The following is a 22,709-nucleotide window of genomic DNA, read 5'->3' as shown; positions in this document are numbered from 1 at the left end:
GCCTCCCAGAAAACCCAACACACGACACTCCCCAACCCCCAGGCTCCTCCCTTCCGGAAGTTCTGCAGGACACACAGACCGTTTCTCACCTTTTCCTTCCTGTGAACCACCCCAGCCCATCAATCATTTCCCAGTCGCACAAAGTCAAGTGCAGCCCGTTGGGGTTTATACCCATCCGTATCCCCAACAAGGAGCCCAGTGAGTGACCCATTGAGGGCAACAATGTTGACAACGAGCCAACAAGCCATTTCCACCCATGGAGACCGCAGCTCCCTGAGAGCAGAGCCAGCCCGTGCTGGGCAGTGAAGGGAGGGCCAGCGCTCCCCCAGGCGCGGCTCCCTTCAGATGAAGGCAAGCAAGATCACTCTTGTAGTCTCCTGGGTGCAGAGGCGGGTCAGGGAAGGTGAATAGAAGAAAAGCTTTGTTTCAGGGGAATGACAGATGGGAATGCTGCACAGGGCCTGTCTCCCATGCCTGAGGACACCCGAAGACACTGAGCAGACACTTGTGGCGGGTTGCCACGCCGGTGCCAGGGAGTCTGGGCCTGCCAGATGCGAAGCTGCCCCCACAGGCTGGCCCCAGAGTGGGAGCCGCTTCTCCATCTTTACACGGCCCAACAAAACTATTCTTTTGGTCTCCTACTCACGGAGATCAATGGATGTTTGGGAGACGTGGGTTTGCCTTAACTAAAACGAATTGGATCAGAATAGTAGACAAAAAATAAACAAAAATCCACTAGGATAAGTTCCAGCCAAGGTCTGAATTTTGTGACATGAGACCATGTTCTGAGAAGCAATGAGGAATCTCCTCACCACCCCCTGTGCCCACCCCAGGGAAACATAAACGCTGACCTTGCACCGTGCATCCTCCAGCAAGGGTCCTAGCCCTGCTCCGAATGGTGACAGGCACCGCACGGCACTACTCTGACTCGTGTGGACAGATCTGGCTGCGGACCTGGCAGGAAATCCAAGGAGCAGGAAGCGGACTCTCCTGCCAGGGCAGAACGTCCGCACACCGCTGCGGCCTTGCAGGTGCCAGATAATGAGACGTGTTTCAACACCCAAGTGTTCCAAGTGAGGAGAGAGCAAGTGAAAGATGAACAGGAGAGAAAAGCAAAACAGGAACCCAGTGGAAGGGGAGGATGGGGAGGCAGGAAACCTCAGGAATGTTCGCAACCGCTGGCTCTCCACGGCCGGGGTTTCGGGGGCCCTGCGGCAGGAGGGCCGCCCGACATTTCCTTCGATAATTTCCGAGTGACACCTCAACCACACATCCGGGCAGTGTCCTCTGACACCCAGTCCAGGCTGTCACCTCTGTTAGCCTTGGGCTTGGTGTGCAAACAGAGGTAAATTCTGAGAAAGCTCCAGCCCTTTTATTTCCGCACCCACCCCCAAACGCCTAGGACAAAGCTCTGCCTTCCACTAAAGGAAACGATTTCTTCCATCAGGCATGGTAAGTGAGGAAACTTCCTATTTTACTTCACTTGGTCAAAAATGAGGAAGTACCCGAAGTGTCCTGTCTGCCCCTGAGGCTAGTAGCTTCATCACGTAATTATCACTGTACACAGCATTCAGGGTCCAAATGTCCTTCCTCAAAAGCCCTGCGTAACAGTCAGGAGCATGGGCTTAGACATGAAGTGGACGCCACTGAAAGGCTGTCGCCCCAGAGCTGGTGGTCTGGTCTGATCGCTTGGCCTGTCTCGACGTGCACCTTCCCGTGGGCATAAAAAAGTACAGGATGTGGGCCAGACACAAACAGCTGACCCCAATACCCCCGCCCTGTCTCTCTTTTGCCAACAGAATGCCAGGCAGTGACTTATAACTCAACGTGACAATCTTGCTGCCACTTTCCCAGCCTCCCTTGCATTCTTGGGCGGCCATGGGACCCAGGTCTGGCCAATGGCGCATAAGAAGACATGAATCAGCGTAAACAAAGCCTGGAAACTGGAAGCATGTGAGCGGGAACAAAACGACCGCTGCATGTCCTCGGCAGGGGTGGTTTCCTCTCTCTCGCTATGCAGGGATGTTCTGCTTTCCTAGGGGTCAGAGTGCACTGTGCTTCACAAATGAACTGAACGCATAAAGAAAGTGGGCCCCTCTAGGTTATTAGTATTATTATTATTATTATTATTATATGTAATAGTAATATTACATATAACATGATAATATATAAAAACTTAACTATTACTACATACTGTTTTAATTATTTCATTTTTTCATTATTTTATTATTATATATAACATTACAGCATATATTAGAAAGATTACAGTATAGAAGACAATTATTATTACATATCATTTTCATTTTTTAAAGTTTTTAGATTCGTCGGAGTTTCTTCAAATAATTATAGTTTTGTCTCTTCCTTTATACCCTTTACACAACCTATTGCTTTATCTTTTCCTATTGCATTGGCTAGGTATTCCAGTTTAAAACTTAAATTTATTGTACGATTCTCTTTTCCCTTCCTCATTTCAATAGGATGTTTTAATAAGAAGTATGATGCTGGTTGATAATATTCATTAGGACATTTTTTTCCTGATAGTCCTGGTATGCTAAAAAAGTTATTTATGACTATTTTCTGTTAATTTTATCACACGCCCTCCTGACAACTATTGAGACAATTCTACAAACTGTTAAAGATCGGATGTGAACCTAATCATGACCGAAGTTTAAACTGTTTCTTCATCCCTAGGGAAAGCCACCGTTGGTCACCTACAAAGAAAAGCATCTGCTGAGTTTCATGTATTAATATTTTATTTAGAATTTCAGCATTTGGTCCATGCTGCTATGTTTTCCTCTACTCTGTTACTTTGATGTTCTGGTATCCACATTACACCAGCCTTTTAGAAGGCTGTCTCTTTCCACACTCTAGACAGTTTATTATTAAATATTTTTTTGAAAACTGCAAAATACATGCCAAGACTTTTTCACCTTTAACAAACCCACACAGATGCGTCATAAATTGTCACCATAAAAATTACTATCTGGACTTAATGTCATTATGCATTCACAGCCTCTATTTTATAAAGTGTTTCACACTGTAAAAAAAAATCATTATAAAAAAATTCATGTTTCAGAGACTATTCCCTTTATACCGAGAAGCTCGACATCCAGTCTGAAGACCAGCCCTTCATTAAGTGTCTGCTCCTCGTGCCTCATTCCAGGTCTCTCCCCTCACAAAGGGGTCCCTGGACCATTCTGTGGTTGTTCGAGTCACTTTCCGGGAAGCCACCCCCTGTAAATTTAAGGAGCTCCCTTTTGTCCACACGGTGAGAGAGCTTCGTCCACCAGGCAAAGCCGACAAGCATCAGGCTGCTGCGTGCTAACTCAGATGGAGTGCTCAGCCCAGTGAGCTGTTCTCCGAATCTCTAGACCCACAAACTGTCTCCAGTGAGTCAAGCTGCCATTGTACTCCACCCACATAATGCGTGCAGCCCCCCAAAACATCAGAGGGCTGAACTTCACACCTAGAAGCTGTGACTCAGTCTCTCCTAAGTTAAAGACGCCTGCCGGCCTCCCCCACCCCACGGAGAAAGCCATCCTCTCTTTCAACACCTCTGCCCCAGCGTCCCCTGTGATCACTTTGGTCCCTTTGTCTCCCCTGCTGGGCCACCAGCTCACTGAAAACAAAAGCTGTCCTTGTTACGCCCTGTATCCTTGAGCGTAGCTCGAGGGAAGGAAAGATTGGGCTCATTTTTGCTCAGGAGAGGTTAACGAGGCATTTGACATCACACTTCTCACTTCACGCCTGCGATTCCACCGTGATGGTACATTTAATGAAACGCAGAAAACAGCAAGGATGTGGTGGGCTGGAATGAATGCCAGCCCACTCAGGAATCCCTTCACAGTGTGTGTCCCTGATACAATGCCGCATTGTGCTCTTTCCAAGGGCCTCTGCCCCCATCATCGGCCCGTTGTGACAGCTTCTAATGAACCAAATGTCACTTAGGACCATTTGCATGACCTGCGCTCACCGCAGTCTGACCGGGCTCATATTCAGAGAGAGACCGTATCCCTAGCTGGCGGTTTCTAGAGAAACAATTCCCTTTCACACAAACCAAGACAAACAGGCATGTGTGAGGTGCTGTTGAAAATCCAACTCCACCTAAGGAGTAGAAAAATAATCTAGCGCAAATAAGGAAAATTCAATCCATGCCATGCAATGTCAATGGAATAAAAATAATGGTTTTGTGGAATACAATCAACTGGTTAAAACAGAGCTGAATATTGTTTTTACAGATTCTAATATGGTTCTGATCCAGACTCATCAATAAATGTAAAAGCAATAGCCCTAGTATACATTATTGTCCATGATTCAAACAGAACTTTCTAGGAAAATCCATGTTTAAGAAATAACACCAATCCCAAGCTGTTCCTTCAAATCCCATGTATGTTTCGATCTGACCAAGGAAGCATCCAGTGGGTGGATAAAATATACAGCGATGGCCCATTTATCCGACACCAGAAGGAAAATGAGTTATTTTCCAGGAAATGAAGGGGTGCCCCTTTGGAATGTCATTTTTAGTTTAATTCTTTTTAAATGGAAAGACTCCATGGCAGCCTTTAAAAGAAGGGGCCTGGAAAACAACTTAGCACCTTCTTCACGCTCAGCTCCATTTCTGGAAACTCCCAGCACCGTAGAGGCCACGAGTCAGGTCGCCGAGACCCTAGGTGCTGCCACCACTGGGCGTTGGGGCGCATTGGCCACTTTCTGCTCTGCTGTGCAGCTGTGCTGTGGTTTCTCTTCCCCGCATCTCCACCCAGGTTCTGCCCCCCTATTCTCCCTTCTTTCCCCAGCCCAGGTGTTGGAGGGCAGGTCAGACTCAACCCTGCTGGCTTTATTCCTGGAGTTTCTCCCGTCAAATCCACGGGCTGGACGCATCCTAGGTGACCAGCGCTCTTGGTCTTAGCAACTGGCATCTTCTCTAGGCAGTCAGTCCTCGTCGGCAACTCGGCATCTTCCACTATGTTCCATGTCTTTTTAAACACAACATGTTTAATTTGGTTTCAGATGTTATCCATCTCTTAAAGAAAAAAAAAAAAAGGACCTGCCAGTCAGAAACCACTGCACTCGGTTACCTGCGGACAGTTCTGTTCCTGAGAAGATAAAACAAAAACGACGGTCCCAGGTGATCTTTGATCAAATTGAGATGTACAGAATTGACTCCCAGAGAAATATTTAATGTGGACTTTCCATCCCAGAAATAGCCCGAGAAGTTCATCTAAGCATACTGTGGCGTATCTGAGGGTGGGGACACCTTATACCCAAGTGAAGTCCCGTTCCCTTTTGTGTTGGCGCTGATGAGTGTCTTCAGGTTGGTCGATCACCCAAGTGCTTGGGTCTCACATTCAAGGCAATCTTTTGCAAACTAGGGTTCAAGTTCTCAGATTTGAGAGTGACGGCAAGGAACATTTCTAGAGCGTTCTCTGCCCAAATCAAACCTTGATTTTTTAGTACCTTTTTCATCACAAAAAAATATTCTATTAAATGACTTGGCATGAGGCATTTTAACAAGTTAAGCCAATTACGGTTTCAAGCCAACTCTTTATTGATTAGTGTTTGTATTGATAGATGGATATTTATTCATAGTCACCTAACAGTACGCTTTTGCCCAGATGTAGGATGGGGGACGGGGTGTGTGAGAGGGTTTGTGCGGTGAACACGCGCATCTCCCAAGGCAGAGGCCTGTAGACTTGTTTGATCTGAAAAACGAAAGAAAGAAAACCTTTCACCAAGAAAACAGAATTTCCCTATAGAAGACAAATGGAAAGGTAACGTCTTCCATCTCTTAGTGAAGTTCTTAAAAAAAAAAAAAAAAAAAAAAAACAAGAGTGGAAATCACAGGCAGACAAAGAAAAATGTCGGCACTGTTATGTAAGCGTGGAGTCTTTCTTATCTGTTCCCCAATTCTTTCTTTCATTAAAATTAACCCCAAACTGTCAAAGTATCCCAATATTATTAGTCACTCTCCCGGGGTCCTCCTTCATAATTATTTAGGAAGAATATGTATCATGTTTTAATGATCAAAGTATCAGAGACGGCAGGGGATGGGCTGAGGGGAAAGGCAGGAAAGGGGAACGTTCCAGAAACAGCCTTGTGGAAGGACACGTGAAAAGTCTGGTCATCGAACCAGGCCTGGAAATTCACTGGACAGCAACACTGACACAGAGTCCAAGTTGGTCACCCCTGACAGCCACACACTCGTCCCTGACTTGATCTTGGGACATCCTGTCCAGCACAGTAGCCACAGCACCCCAACCACAGGGCTACAGATCTGGTGTGGTAACCGCAGCCCATGAGTGGACTGTTGGGTTCAGGCTGGAAGGTCGGGTGACCAAGCGTCCCAGTTTGCCTGGGCTGTCTCAGTCCCACGGAAACAGGGGCAGTTAGCCACCCTACAACCATTCACGTAAGACTCTTACTAAGGGTGTTATCAAAGGGCCCTGGCCAGGTGGCTCAGTTGGTTGGAGCATCATCCCGCACAGCAAAAGGTTGCAGGTTCAATCCCTGGTCGGGTTGATGTTTCTTCCTCTCTCTCTAAAATCAGTAAAACATATCCTCAGGTGAGGACTTTAAAAAAAAGAGCATCATAAACAGTAAGTAAATGTAGAGAGTAACACAATAGGCATTTGCGATGTCCTTCTCCAGTGGGCCCCATGCATGCCTCCCAGTGGTAGAGCCGTCTGCCCCCCGTCTGGAAGAACCTTCACAAATGCCTCAGCTCCCAAAGTCCAGACCCAAGAAAACTCGGTCCAGAGTGACTAAGCCCCGAGCACAAGCAGACAAACATGTCCACAGAAGAGCCAGGGCCTCACAGAGCCTTAGCCCGTCAGGAAACCTCTTTGCAAACCAAGCCTACTCCTCTGTGATGCAGACCAGAACAGGCCCAACAGGAGAAAACACTTCCCAACGCCAAGTGAGCCAATCAAAACAGAGTGCTTGAAATCCCTCGGGCTAGAGAATAAATTCCACCATGGCCTCTCCATCAAGTCCTTCCAATTTCAGCTCGGAGAGAACCAGCCAAGTCTTTTCCTGTCTGACCCGGCTCCCTCTCGCATGCCTGGCCAGCAAGCCAACTCACTTTCGTTTCTTGTCGCTCTCTTGGTCTCTGTTTTTTGCCCCCTTGGCAGAGAGAAATAAGACGCTCCCACCCAGGGCACACCTGGTACTACTCCCAACCCTCCTGGAGAGCCCACGGACTCCTCTGTCCCAGATGCCGTGCGTGCCCTGTGCTCTGCCCGGAGAGGGGAGAATTTGAGCCCAGCATTAATCAAAGAGAAACACCCAGGGGCATGGAAGACAGGGGAGCCCACTTGCTTCCTGTCTTCCAAGGAGGGAGGATGACGGTCCTGTTGCTCACAGGTCCTCGAGTCTCAAAGTCTTCAAGCAAGAGCTGGCCAGTGCCAGAGAGAAGAGAGGTCTGGGCACAGGCATCCAGGGGCCTGTCGCTCCGCATCCCTGACCACACTGAGCGAGTGCCTTGAACTTTCCCACCCTGCATCCACCTTTCAACCTATCTGGTGAAAGTGATTTTTCAAAAAAAAAATTTTTTTTTAATCACATAGCGCCCGAACGATGCGTCTGGGAAGACGCCTCAGAGCAAGAAGATGTGCAGAGTGCAAGAGCTGGACCCTGCCTCTCCACGTAGCCACCTAACTCCCCCGCACTCGGGAAGTCACTGACTTTGCACACGGCTCACTGATCACGACATTTGCCAACTGTCCCTCGAGCGACGTCTGTGTGCCTGGAGGAGGGCTGGGTGAGAAGGTATTCCAATGAATGTGGTCTTGTCTCCTAACTGACCATCAGCCCGCTTGCTCATTCGATCATGAAATCTTTGGAATATGTAAGGAACATCCCTCCATTTGACCAAGATGAGTCACTAACAAAGGAATGAACGATTCAAATCCAAATGGCCTGCTGCTGGAAAACATCCTCCGCGTGGCCAGAAACAACAGGAAAGGCTCCTGGGCGGAGGCCACAGGAGCAGCTCGCTGGGGTCCGTGAAGAAGAGCACAGGGCCCTACAGATCCAAGATCTGTGTCCACACTTCTAGTCTAGAAGTCTCCGAAGTTGTATATACTTCCCACGTTCAAAACTATTGCATAAATAACTTGGAAACGTGCAGTGATGTTTCTGAGGCCCACCGAGAGGTTAACCACAAAACCCTTGGCCAAGACGTTCATAAAAAGTTCGGAAGAAGTTACTTTGAGAAAGACCTCCTCCCAGCAAACGGATTTGTTCTCCTCAGAAAGAATAAATCAACAGTTGAAGCAGGGACAAGGAAAATTAAGTCTGTCAGAATAGCCTAAGGAAAAAAAGGCATTTAAAAGAAGTTGAGAAAGGACACGGAAACAAAGACTTCTTTATTATCTTTTTGTTACTGCTGGTGTTAAAACATTCATTCAAACATTTCTCTCATACTTCTGCTTCCCGCAGATCAGATGTGAAAATGTCCTGACCGAGCTGACTGGCGGAGCATGGGCCGTGTGACCTCGGGTGAGACGCTGCTCCTCTCTCCTGAAAAGTCAGAATGCCCGCGCTGCCTTCTAACTCGGCCCTGCTGCGATGCCATGGGCCTGTCACGGCCACACACCCAGTCCTTTGCTTCCTGGCAGTGGAAATAGGAACGAAAATACAAACAGGAGGGAGGAATTTTGAACGGAGAATTCACACGGTCAGTCCGTCGACGAGCCTCCAAGGAAGAGAAGGGTCCACCATGATTCTGCTGATGTTGTCACAATGCCTTAGGATTTTTACAGACATGGGGTGATTCACACCAGATTCTGGATTTGAGGAAGTAACTGAAATGCTTATATAGCCTGCCCATTGAAGGTAAAGGGGAGGCGGTGGGAGGAGATACCAGAAGTCAGACTTTAAGAGCTAAAACGACTAGGAGAAAGTATAAAAGCAATGGTAGATCAGAGTACAGGTGAGAGCACTCTGAGCTTGGAAATCTCTTGAACGCTCTCACAAGATACAAGGCAAACATCGTATTACTCAGGGGCTCCTCATCCGGAGTCTACAGCGGGGAGAGGATGAAGGGTACGAACAGGTGTAGAAAGGACTTCAGTGACCTGAAATCGAGGCGGTTCTCTTCTAAGGGGCTTCAAGCTGACATGAGAATCGACCCAGATTAATTTTAGAAGGCCAGAGCCCACCACTTAGGTAAACACCCAGTCTTGACCTTCAAGCTTGGAATCCAAGCTATTAACGTTTTCTCTGCCTTTTGGTGCTTCATACCCTGGAGGCGGCAACGTAAGCACACACCTAAAGACAATCCACGATCATTAAAAAGTGTACGTGGTCCTGGAATTTGGAGTGTGTGCCCACCATGTGTGCCCACCATGCCTGCCCGTGAGGAAGAAGCCTGTCCCAGCCAGCCCACACAGTCTGGGAAGACGCAACACACCTTCCACGTTTCCCTGCGCCTCACGGACTCTAAAAGCTAAAAGACAAAAATAAAAGAGTGTTTGTGCAAAACAAAGAGCTTATCTGTTTTTCTAATGACTTCCAACTGTGAAACACAAGCCTGGAACAGACTTTTAAATCAGGCCCCATAAGAACTGACAAGGTCCCTCATTGAAAGCTGCAGGGAGTTGAAAGTGAGGATGCGAAGAATCACCACCCTTTTTCCCAGAAAGGCAGAGGCTCAGCAGCTCTCAGGAGGGACTTGGTGGGTGCTGAGCGAGAGAACAAGCTGGAGAATTCAAGGCTCTGCTGCTGAGGTCCAGCCGACACTCAGATGTACGCCAGTGAACACGGCCTGTGTGGGGCAGATCTCCGAGCCCCCCGGGGGGGAGGGGCGAAAGAGTGTGCCCTGTGCCTGGCCGACAGACCAGACTCTGACCACACATGCCTTGGGCGTTGTCCCAAACTAACGCATTTTACCTGTCTTGGACTACGGATGCCCCCACGTGCCACTTGAATTTCAGCTACCATGTTCTGCCCAGATGTTGGAAAAATCGTCACTTAGATTGCGATAATAATCATGCCTATAAATGCTATCAGCATAGCTAATTCCAAATTCCCGAAGGAGTTAAGAATGTGCTGATAAAACAGCCCATCAATATTAAATCCCCCCCCCTTCTCTTTGGGTTGACTAAGCTCTCCAAAGTTCTATTGACCAGCACAGTGGAATCTGAATCTTTAGGAAACGAGGTCATTTTCTTCAGAGTCAGGTGGCAGGACAGTTGGAGAGCCTGAGGTTTGGAGGGCAACGGTCTTCGTTTTTTTCACATAACCACCTAGGTGTCCTTGAGCAAGTGATTTGCACATTCAGAGCCTCTGCCTTCTCGATGTGGGAAAGGAGGCAGTGGAGCCCCAGCCTCCAGCAGCCGTAAAATTCTATGATTCTCTAAGTAACAGCTCAGCGTGCAGCTGACAAGCCCACCCTGGTAACCAGAATGACCCAATTAACACTCTGTAATGTTGAATATTCTATCGGCGGTCTCCAAAAAGAGGCTATTGCGGAGTGCAAGAGGTTCGGAGCATGAAATCCAGCCACTGTGTATTTTCCAAACAGACGAAGAACCTGAGGTCAGAGATGCTGGATATGCCGTTTAAATGACAAGCCGACTGGGCTGTGTGCACTGACCCGCCCTGTTCCCCAGCTTCCTCCCTGGAAGCGGCTCCGGCCCCTGTATAACCCATGGTGTGGCTTTGCCTCAGCTCATTAAACACAGCCCACATCACAGCTGGGCTTTACGGGCCTCTGGGCTCTTCGTTTTCCAGACACCTAATCCGGGAGACATTTGAAGAGTGACCTAGAGGTCTTTGTGAAAATTGGCCAGGATGAAATGCTTGTAGGAGTCCTCCGAGGCTTGTCCAAGAGAGCAAGTATCTACACTCCAGCCCTCGCTTCCCCGGTGATCGGATGACTATTTCGCAGACAGGAACATCCTAGGGCGCCCAGTCCCGGCTCAGCAACTCCAGGGACCATAAGGCAGCCTCAAGAGCGGATGCGTCTTGTCTCTCTGGCTTCAGGTCACTCTGACAGCACAGGCACGCCCCTGGGTGGTAACCCACACACATCTGCCCCTATTTCTGGCCACGGCACAGCACCTGCCGGGGACTGAAGAAGGCTGCTCAGGCAGAGCCCCACGCACACCTCCCCCGGGAGGGCAGCTTCAGAGGGACTACTGTCCTGCAAACCTTGCAGGGAGCGGCTGGCAAGTCCCGGGCAGGGGCAATGCATGCCACCTAGTATGTGGTGATTTGTTCCAATATGAGACAACCTGCTCCTAAGAAGACAACTGACAGACATTAAACCCTGACCGATGCTGGATCCAACAACATGGCTGACGTGTGAAAGAAGCCAGACACCAACGAGCAGGTGCTGCGTGACTCCATTTCTGCAGAATGGAAAATAGAAACAGCAAACTCGTCTGCAACGGTCATAGACATCGGGATGGCGGGTGCATCGTAAGTGCGGGGTGAGGTCTGGAGGGGCACAGGGAGCTTCCCGGGCGCTAGCCCTGTGCCACTGCTTGATCTGGGTGGTGGTTGTGCAGGTATACAAAGACTTTAAAATTCAGCAAGTTCTACGCTTCAGAAGCGTGTGTCCTTTACTGTATGCATGGGATACCTGAATAAAAAATTAATTTAAACCATTGTGTGATGTCCACGGAGAATGTGATCCTTGACTGGCTTTCGCCGAAGCACATCTGAGGTTCTCTGAATGGGGTCTTGGCCGAGATAGGATTAGAAGTAACAGTAACTACACTGAGTGTTTATATGCCCCAGGCTTCCAGCAGGGAGACATGAACTATGTGAATTACCTCCTTTCGTCCTTAAAACATTCCCACGGAGTAGATAACCGTCCATATCTCCGTCCCACAGATGAGGCAACTGAGGCATGGGGAAGAGAAGTCACTCATCCAAAATCACACAGCAAGTAAACTGTCAGCATTGGGGTTCAAGCCCAGCGTGGTGACTCCAGAGCCCAGGTTCCTAATCAGTCTGAACATTGTATCATGCGCCGAAGCAGGACAAGGGGGTTTGTGTCCCTCCCCCAGCGCCTGAGACGCTATTGACTGCTAGTGCAGTCTGCTTGCTCAGAATTAAGAGGAAAGAGCATCAAGACCAGGGGAGATGGGTCAACCGTCGGGCTGATTATTCTGAGGTTTGTCCCGGAGATGCACCTAATTTTGGTACGCAAGCCCGTTCCCATCCCCTATAGCAGCACACAGAGTGGGGGCTATTATTGGCGTGTTACTGTTTGGCCTGTACGCCGTCAGAGAAACGCCGTCTCACGTACTACACACCCGGTTTTCAGGAGCACCAGGCCCTAGGGCACAATGTCGGAGCCACCCCCCCAACACCTTTCAGATCTGCGCTAGGCCTTTTGAAAAGACCAGCGGGGCTTCTCTTCCCCCGGCTCTTTTCCTAGCTTGTGTATTGTTATGATATTAAACACAGCGTATGCACAGGACCTGGCGAAGGCATTAACCAACCACTCTTGAATTAAAAAAGACACGGTTCACGGTGTCCCAGACACCCTCTTTTCTCAATTTGTTTCCCTGAAGTTCACAAAGGAAAGCCCACGGGATCCTTGGTTTCTCGATGTGAAGGGGCCGTAAACTAGAGGTCGTCTCAGCATCTGTTGCGGAGACGGGAAGGAGACAACTTACCCACGGAGCAGACCCCACCAGCAGCCCGCCCGGTGCCTGTCGAAGGCGCCGCTGTGAACTATGCATGTGGTCGACTTCATGAAGTGTGTAAACACACACACACATGTGCACACACAGGCACGCCCACCTTGCTCCTTTATGGAAAATGGCCTGGCCAGAAAACCAACTTGAGTGCTGATCAAAGCCGAGAGGACAAAGAAGGGAATGCTTAAATCGGAAAGCAGTGAGTCTGGATAATTTCAGCGCTGAGTAATCAATTGGGTGATTGCTAAAATGAACGAACCCATCACGTATCTCTGGCAAAAAACAAGAAACAGTGACTCTCAAGTCCACGCCCTAACACGGTGTGCGAAACTGCACGCAAGCCTCTCGGGAGCCAACCTGGGCGTCGAGGGGCTACAGTACTGGTTGTGGCGACAGGAAAATAGAATCCTTTTGAAGGTATCGTTTCCAACCCATCGGCAAGCTGCAAAGGCAAAGGGAGGCTCTCTTAGGAGGCTCTTACCTGGTCGTCGTAGCGATAGGTGAGAAACCGCTCCCCTGTGGTATCTTCCAGAAAACTTCCCTGGGGCGAGAGTGCGAACTCAGGCAGGAAGTAGGCTCCCGGAGATGTCTCTGCTGCAGCCTGAAAGGCAAGGTTGCTTGGTTACAAACAAGGTCCCAGTGTGGACCCCTGACCGGCCATCTCTGGTGAGGCTCATTCCAGAAGAAACAGCCCACGCAGGGCTGTCCCAGAAGGGAAGGCCCAGGTGAGACACACCAGGTATCTGGGTTGAGGCTCAGGTAAGGGAGGGTATCACCCTGGTCCTCCTCTAACAGGCACGCACAGTATTTATTCCCTGACACCTGCCTGGCCCCCAACACCTGTCAGTGATTCAGCCACCGTGTAGTCAATTTGCTTAGTTCTGTGGAGGCTTCCTCTGCGACGCCGCCTTCCTGTGAGGTGGGGGTGGGGTGGCTACTGCAGCAATCCTGCCATGATGCCCTGCAGCCTCCACTTGAATGCCTTCAGTGATGGGGAGCTCACTCTCTCCCAAGGCAGCAGAGGTCTGTCAGAATCTGGCATGTTCAGAGAGACCACACTAGTCTGAAGTGGCACGTTGCTCCACACACAAGGATGAGGTGCCCTGGTCCACGACACCCATCCCACCATCCTCTCCCTTTCCTCCTCTTCCCCACCCACCCCGCTGTGAACACACACAGAGTCTACACTGAATCCAGGAGTCTGAACAGTGTGAACATCTGAGTCACAGCATTAGAGAATGAGGGGGCGTCGGAGAGCCCACCTAGTGCCTGCCCTTCTCCTGCCGCCTCTCCAGTAGCCCACACGACAGGTTCAGTGGTGGCCCTGAGCACAGAAAGCTGCGAACGAAGGAGACTCAAGTTCACTGTGAGCAAGGAATTGGGACAACTGTCCTCATGCATCTGTCCTCACGCCCCCACCCCTCGCCCATGAGGCGGGTGCCATTTCCCACCTGAAGAAACCTAGACACAGGTGGTCAGGTGTTTTACAGGGGACACACAGACATCCACTGCTGAGGACAAGGTCAGCTCACTCTGTTTCATCCCCTCACCCTCTCCGTGGAAAACAGTCCCAGAAAACCAGGCCCTCCTGGAGGCCACGGCTGAGCTCGCTCCCGGCTTCCGAAAGCAAGTGTTACACCTGTGACAGGCCACTGAGAACACGCATTGACACTGTCACCCAGATGGGAGGTGACTTCTTGAATGCCAGGAGATGTGGTGTCACGTGACTCTTCCCGGGATGGGGTGACCAGAGAAGTCAGGGCCCGTGAGAAGCAGGAGATGAAGGGAAGGGACGGGGTGGGGAGGCCAGACTGGGAAGTGACTTGCCCAGGGCACAGACCCAGGGCCCCAGGGAGAAGTTGCCAGCGTCCATCATCCTATCAGCCAGGGTCCACAGCCGCTGCATCTTGGGGGACGCATCAGGCAGAATCCAGATGGCCTCCCCAGGGACCGAGAATCCGGGATGCAGCTATCTCTCCCCCCGCCCCCTCCAGCGGAAGGAAGGCTTTGACTTTGGCAGGAGGAAGTAAATTTGAGAAGGCAATTCAAGGACACGATTTCGGGATTTGTCCCAGGGCTCGAGCTACAGCACAGGAAGAACAGAGACTGTCTTGTGACCGAGGCTGGTATAACGGGGAGAGACGCATGCAGGACAGAACAGGGCCCTGTGGGCCTCAAAAGTGACGTGTCAGCCATTTAAAAAAAATACAATGTGGTTCTCCCTGAAATTCGGTAAGCCAGTTTAAACGCTGGTCCCAACTTGGTCTGAGCTCTACACGTAAGACATTCATGTCTCTCCATGGTGAGAATGGAGCCAAACACCACGCCATTCACCACCACATCAGCGGCCACTCAGTCTTTTCCCTACGTGCCACTGCTAGGCCGTGTCTCTGCAATCCATGGAGAGCCAACCTCACCGCCCGCGCCACCCCCACTCCCTGCAGATCTGGCCCGTCATGCCAGCCCATCGAGGCTGTTTATGGGTCCCCACCCCCTTGACCAACAAAGGCATCACTCTCTCCCCACCTCATATCATCTCAATTTCAGCCACAAACACCAAGTGGAACAGAGCTGAGACCTGGGTCCTTTGCCACCAAGAAAAGCCTGCCCCCAAGCTGAGGGTGGCTTTCCCCTATTATAAATTGTTTTGATCGATTGATATATATATTTTTTTTTGTAGAAAGGGAGAGGAAGAGAAAGGGAGAAAGAAACATCAATTTGTTGTTCCACTTATGTATTCATTCATCAGTTGATGCTCGTAGGTGCTCTGAGCAGAGATCGAACCCACAACCCTGGCACATCGGGACGACGTTCTAACCAACCGAGACACTGGGGCAGGGGCTTTCCCCGATCACAGCCCCCTCACTTCAGACGTCTCCTCATGGGCCACCAGGAATCCAAGGAACACTGCGTCAGAAGCTTCTGCAGTGACACAGGTGGGGTGCCGATGTGAGATGCTATGGGGCGGATTCCCACAGATCTTCACAGGACAGGACAGGACAGACGCCAAGCGCCTCGAAGGCCAAGCCCCAAGCACCGGCTCAGAAGCCTCCCTCCCGACACCAGGGCTGAGCAGAAGGCATGTGAGGCCCGGCAGGAAGCATCACACAATCTCCCCTGACGGCCGCTCAGATCTGCAGGGGACAAGGGGGCCACTCCTACCGGGCAAGGTCCTGCTGCATGACAGTACTCGATAACTGGAAGTGAGTCTCCTGGGTGGAGCAGGCACAACCGTCCTGCTCTGGGTGCAGTCTGCAAGGAAGACATGCTCTGGGGGGCCTCGGGGAGGTGCTCCACCGGGCCTGGATGGCACACAGGACGTTACGGTGTGTGCTGTCCAGGGCCAGGGCCCAGGCGGGAAACCGAGTTAACCCGTGCTGTGGGAACTCAGCACAGCAAACACGCTTTTGTTCCCAGAGCACAATGCGGATTTTGTTTCCTGAACCTCAAATGAAGGTAATGAAGGTAATGAAGGTAAATGAAGGTAAAAAAGTAATAATAATAATAATTCCAGATCACTTTGGTTTTTCAAATAGGATGTCATCATTCCAAGACTTTTCAAAGTCTTAAGTACCCCCAAAACTTCCTGATTAAATATAAAATTCATTTCCTTTGGCGAGGTTGGAAGGGTGGGCTGAAAGAAAATTCGTTTTCACATTTCCTTTCTGAGTTTTTACACGTGAGCGCTCAGGTTTCAGATGTGTCTTCTCTGGCTCCGTCAGCTAATGAAAACGTTGTCTTGGCACAGGTGGCTGCAAAGGCCTAACATTTGAATAAATGTGTGAGGACACCTCAGCCAAAATACCACGTGGTTTCCAACCGCAGCCCTACCCTGAGTCCCAGACCCCAAAGGAGACATGAGCAGCGACCCTTATGAATCCGTCCTAGAGCTAAGAAGCCGGGGTGTCTTGGGGGTACACATGTCCAGAATGAGGGGCTACGTGCCACACAGAGATGGTCTTGCCTTGAACTCATCAAATCCAGGCCTTGGCAAACTGGAATTTGGATCTAACACACGTCACTCATAGCACTATCCCTCTGTCTGCCACTAACCACGCCTTCTCTCTTGGGTCTTCTCCCTTGTTCTCCTTCCCTCCTGCTACACACACTCACGCATCTTTAATTAGCACCGGCAGGCAGCACTGAGAGCCATCGGTGACAAGATCTCTCTGGAACGGATATTTGTCCCTTCCGCTCCCAGAAAGAAGAACACCTACAAAGTGAGTCCTAACGCTTCTCTCCACCAATGAGCCCCTGCCTTGCACAGGACACGTTCAACGGTGGATTTTCTCTCCCAGAAACATCAGCAGAGGTGGCCCTCTCCACTCCCGCTGAGCCCTGCCGGGCGGGTGTCTGCATGCTCTCCCCAGCCCAGAAAGGCCAAAGTGCTCAGGCCGAGCACCGTGCTATCATTTCCAGTGGGGGTTATTTAAAAACGTGACTCTTACTCAACAGGCCAAGGAACGGCAGCTGCCCCTGCCAATACACACAGTGTAGAGCCTCCTTCTCTGGAGCCCACCCCCACCCCAAAATGTTCTATATGAGTCCGTTTTTCAAGACCTTGATTAAAGCTGGCCCCTCGGACACAGACTCAGTAAAACGTCACATGGAAGTAACTCCACCTTATTTCTCAGGCGAAAACACGGCAGTCGTGTTCCATGAACAGGGCTCTTTGGGTAAAGAGAACACATTGCGGGCGCTCATCTCCGATGGCCCCAGGCTGTACGTGCCCCACACTGTTTTGCCTGTCCCCTCCACCCCTCCTGGCCTGGTCACGCCGGTCAGGGCTCAGGCCATGATGACCAAAACGGGCAGTGAAGAAGGAAATGAGGGTTTAAATGAGGCACGGGAACGCTCCCGCTGGTGAGAGGAAGTGCTGTGCGTGAGAACTACCAGGGGAAAGTGGAGGAGGGGGCCCTGGCTGGGCAGGGTGCCGGGGGGCTCAGCTGGTTGGAGCATTTTCCGTGCACCCAAAGGTTGTGTGTGGGTTTGATTTCCGGTTAGGGCACAAACCTACGTTGAGGGTTCAACCCTGGTCAGGATGCGTGTGGGAGGCAAGTGATTGATCTCTCTCTCTCTCTTTTTCTCTCTTCCCCTCTCCCTTCCTTTCTCTCTCTCTCTCTAAAATCAATGGACGTACCCTTGGGTGAGAATTAAAAAACATGCAGGAGTGGGGTGCTTTCTGGGAGAACCTCTGGGATTCCCTCCCAGGGTGGCTGCCGCTCCCTGATGGGAATTCGGGGTTTAGGAAGGACGCACTCTCAGGCCCCAGGGCGGGCCCTGGAGTCTGCACTGTGGCCCCAACATGAAAGACATCCCTTCACCCAGCATCTTCGCCGCCAACACTCACGGCGTCTTTCTGGCAGAGAAAAAGCATCTCTGCCTTTCAAACAGACAAATAGGTATTTTGTTTGACCAAAGTGGCATAGGGGAATATCCAAAGTCCTTCTTGGGGTTCATAGAGTCTATTTAGTCACTCAGTCAGCCTCTGTTAGTTAAGCACCTACTATGCACCGAGGCTGGTTGTGACATGGAGAATTTGGCAGGCAGGAATCATTTCTCCTAAAGAATCTATAGTCTGATTAGGGAAGCAGAAAATGAACACAACATATGAGTAAATGTATGTAAAAAAGTAAACTGCATCATACAGGAGAAGGAGCTGGGAAGTGTTGGGGATGGGGTACAAATTGCAGTTTTTTAAAAAAGATTTTACCTGGGTTTTTTTTTCTTTTTAGAGAGAGATAAAGGGAGGGAGAGAAGGAGAAGAGAAGGAGAGAAATATCAATGTGAGAGAGAAACACACATCGATTGCCTCTCATACGTGCCTTCTCCAGGGACCGAACCCGTACCTCAAGTCACGTGCCCTGACCAGGAATCGAACCAGTGACCTTTCGCTTTGTGGGACGCTGCCCAACCCACTGAGCCACAGCAGCAAAGGGCCAAATTACAATTTTAAACAGAGTGATCAGGGCAGGTCAGGGTTCCTTCAGGAGTCCCTGTTTTTATTTTTCTGTTTTTCTAAATTGATGAGCTGGGAGCCTGCTGTGTTCCTTGGCGGCTGCCAAGTGTCTACACTCTCCAGGCACCTGGCTGGTGTCTGCCTGTACCTACAGCAGTGCTCTGACCCTTTGCTCCTTGGCCCCCAAGTCCCTCTCTGCCTCCACAGACCTCTGCCCGCAGCCAGGCCACGCCCTGGCTGTTCCAGTGCCTCCTGTGGTCCCCGAGCCACAGCCCGGCCCACCCAGGCCCTAAGAACCCAGCCCCCAGGAAGCACGCACGGAACACCGCTGCCTGACGGCTGACAAATTAGGTGGGCAGGGGGTCTTTGTTACCCCCTGGGAGACCAGAGCTGAGTTCCTGGCAAATCTGTGTATATCGCTCATGCCTATATGTGTATCAACTCAGTAGCAAAAAAAGAAAAAGAGAGAGAGAGCAGCACTACCAGCTCTTCCCAATTTGGCCATAAGACACCACCCCACCTGACAAAGTCCAGAAACTCGTCAGGAACGTATTCCTGTTTACTCAAGGTCTTTCTCACCCTACAGCTTTCTCTCAGGAAACAGCTCATGTGTGTGGTTGAGATCGTGCAGGCTTTCTAAACGCAGCCTTCCAAGAGACGAGAAAGACAGAGAAATATGCTGTTTGCACATACTCCCAAACACGTTTATATCCATCGTGAGCTGGTTTGTTTTTCTAAGCCGAGGACAGGAAGTCTTCAGTGCGAAAGCACAGGCAGAGCTGCCTAGTTCACTGGATGCTTGCGCCTCCCGGAATTCTTCAGCCAGCGAGGCGACGGGAAGGTCGTGTCAGAGTCAGGGCATCTTTGCTCCATGGGCACAAAATGGCATCATGTGGAGTCCCATAAATGACAAAAAACTGGGGGTTCAGGCTAAAATGCTAAGGACTTCTTGAAAACAAAAGGTGATAGATTCGTACAATGAAGATGCTTACATCAATCCCTGCAACTCAATGGTAACAAACTCACACTGGAACCATCAATTAGCAGAAGAAATTACTGCAGACGCACAATTTTTGGTTTTAAAAAAAGAAGAGGAAGGCAAACAATAGTGTTCAGTGCCAACAGGGTGTTGGGCATGGCACAGGATTACAGATTAAAGTTGATAGCTTTTTAAGGTAAAATTTTAGTTCCGTAATGCTATACAGAATGATAACTAATCTTCTGAGCACTTGATTTCATCATAGTGCCCTTGCTGGGTGGCTCAGTTGGTCGGATCATCACCCCATGTGACAAAAGGTTGCGGGTTCAATCCCTAGTCACGGCACATACCTACATTGCAGGTTCGATCCCTGGCTGGGGCACATACAGGAGGCAACTGATGGATGTTTCGTTCGCACTCTCTCTTTCCCTTCCTCTCTCTCTAAAATCAACAAACATGTCCTCAGACGAGGATTTAAAAAAATCATCACATCACATCATTCCATCTTTGTCTGACACCTGGATTAGATTCACCAGCGGTACCGCATATGTGGAAAACGCCACTCACACACTAGACGAAGCTGGAGACACTGTGCACCTGTTCTAATTGGTGACGGGTGCTCAGGGTTAGAAAGGGGTCAATTCTAAGGACCCAGGTTTTCAGCTGAGGGCCTGGAGGTCCAGCCCAACTGCACGAGGAGCCGTGTGGCCCTCAGCACGTCCCTTCACGTCCCCTGCCCTGCTCCCCATGTGGTTAAATGGAGGGGACCGGGCTAGGTGAGCTCCAAAATTCCTCACAACTCGGGCATGAAGATGAAGGCGCAGTGATTTTCTTTCTTTACTGGTTTTTTTTTTTAATTATCAAAGTAATACCGTTGGGGCAAATGTAGAAAGCACAGCCTGCAGAGAATATAGGGAAGTTGGAGGGGCTGATGTGGGTGGGCTGGACCCTGAGGGGGTCTGGTGGGCAGATACGAAGTCGGTGCTTATCCCTATTAAATGGAGAAGTGAAGCTGTTACTGTAGAGAAGAGGCGAGAGGGGGTGTGAGACAGAGGGCAGGAGACCAGTTTAGCGGTTCTAACATTCCAGGAGAGAGAAATGACCACAGTGGACACGGAGGAAAGAAGATGAGCCACAACAAAGCAACATATGTCAGAACTCAAGTTGAGGAAAAAATGATGCCAATATAGTTGAAATACTGGGAGAAACAAAAAAGTTTTAGAAAAAATTCAAAATCATCAAAACCTTCCCTTAAAAAAAGAAAAATCTCGGTGGTTCTTGAAAAAAAGAAAACAGATTCAGTATTTACCTTTCTTCCTGTGAAGACAAGAGATCCAGAAGATATTAGAGGTGTGCACAAAAAACATTCAAAGTATAAATAGTTCCAGTCTTTAAAAAACTCTTTCAACACATAGAAAAAAAAAGGAACACCCAATAATTCATCCTATGAGATCATAACCTTGATAACAAAACCAGACAAGACGACAAGCAAGAAATCACATATCAATCTCACCCCTGAAATGAATGCAAAGTTCCTAAATAAAGTACCACCACCATCAATCTAACACCGCACGAACACGGGCCAGCAACAGGAGAGCAAATTGGTGAACTGCAGTCTGTTCACGCCCCAGAGTGCAGCAGAGCAGTGAAAGCGAATGATCTCAGCCTCACACGTCAACAGAGAAGGAACCGGAGCGGGAGACACAGAGCAATTCCATTCAGATAAAATTTAGCAAAGGCTGACACCACGCCATCTATTAGTTTGGGTCACATACCCGAGTGGCTAGAGAAAGGACTGGCACGAAATTCGCCTTCAGCTGTGGTGACTTCTGAGCAGACAGGAGGATGCAGTAAGAAAGGGTCACCCAAGAGGCTGTAGGGGTATGGATGAGGCTGAGTCGTATGCTCCAAGGTGGGTACACAGGTGTTCCTTATGTCACGGCTCTTGGGCCACCTCCTGGCCTTTAAACCTCATGCTACATAAATGACTCTGTGTATGTTTATATATGTAGTAAAACATACTTGTGCATGTGTATAGATCTTATGTATCTATTTGTAACATTTCTATACATATATATTTTTATGTATGGGTGTATACGTATATATTCAAAATAATGAAATAGATAGGCCCTGGCTGGGTAGCTCAGTGGATTGGAACATGGGCCTGATACACCAAGAAGCAACCAATGAGTGCACAAGTAAGTGCAACAACAAACTGATGCTTCTCTCTCTCTCTCTCTCTCTCTCTCTCTCTCTCTCTCTCTCTCTCTCTCTCTCTCTGGAAGCCTGGGAGGAAAAAGGACAAACTCAGAGTTCTCCTCAATCAACATATGCAAATCAATTCCATGTGGATAAAGAAATGTTGAAACATACAGCATATGTGTGTGTGTATGCACGTGCATATAGACATGAATAAATACATAGAAAATTCCACCACTTTCTAGAATCGAGAATTGTGAAAGAAAAGTCTGATATCAATCTGGTTGATTCTCCATCGTAAACTGCCATTTCTCCTGACTGGGACTCTGGAACACGTGCGCACAAGAGCCAGTTCAAATCGTCTGCTTCAAGAAGCCTCCCATCCGGCTCCCAAGAAGTGTCCACTGCTGCTTTCTTTTCACATGCAGGAGCCGTACTTTCCTGCTGCTTTGTGTCTCAGATTTGTGTGGAAAACTGGACATCTTCAGTAACATAGTGTGGCCACTCTGGAAATCTTCTGACTTCCAGCGGTAGAAGTCTGACATCACACCGGACGGTGCGTATGTCTCCATCTGTGTCTTTTTCGTCTGTCCTGACTCGAACCCAGTGACAGGCCTTTTCAGACTCGAGTCTCTCTTCCCTCAGGAAAACAGGGCTAGCGAGCATGTGAAGTGGGACCTGTCTGAACAGAAGCAGGCTGTAGGTGTAAAACAAACACTTGACTTCACAGACTTCATATGAAAGAAAGCAAAGTATTTCATGAAGAATTTTTATATTGATTGAATGTTGAAAATGGTAGTATTTGGATATTTTGAGTAATATGAAATACAGCACTACAATTAATTTCTGCCTGTATGATTTAACCTACTTTCATGTGGCCACTAGAAATGTAAAGTTACAAATGTGGCTTGAGTTA

At 49.4% G+C, this 22,709-nt stretch overlaps 2 protein-coding genes across 4 annotated transcripts in view; both read right to left on the bottom strand.

Moving 5' to 3' along the window:
* EFL1 (elongation factor like GTPase 1) overlaps positions 1–22,709 on the bottom strand; it is a 339,962-nt gene that overhangs the window by 188,128 nt on the left and 129,125 nt on the right. The window lies entirely within an intron of this gene.
* Positions 1–22,709, bottom strand: part of ADAMTSL3 (ADAMTS like 3) — a 143,647-nt gene that overhangs the window by 106,589 nt on the left and 14,349 nt on the right. For all 3 annotated transcript variants that reach the window (XR_006655667.2, XM_045196616.2, XM_024561776.3), the window contains exon 3: positions 13,138–13,257. Coding sequence is in view for 2 of the 3 variants with exons in the window: in XM_045196616.2 (XP_045052551.2) it covers positions 13,138–13,257 (120 nt within the window). In the remaining variant the exon portion in view is untranslated. The remainder of the gene's footprint in view (positions 1–13,137; positions 13,258–22,709) is intronic.

Source organism: Desmodus rotundus, chromosome 10, assembly GCF_022682495.2.
Source record: "Desmodus rotundus isolate HL8 chromosome 10, HLdesRot8A.1, whole genome shotgun sequence".
NCBI classification, from domain to species: domain Eukaryota; kingdom Metazoa; phylum Chordata; class Mammalia; order Chiroptera; family Phyllostomidae; genus Desmodus; species Desmodus rotundus.
The sequence above is the reverse complement of the archived record's forward strand: the minus strand, read 5'-3'. Positions and strand labels throughout refer to the sequence as shown.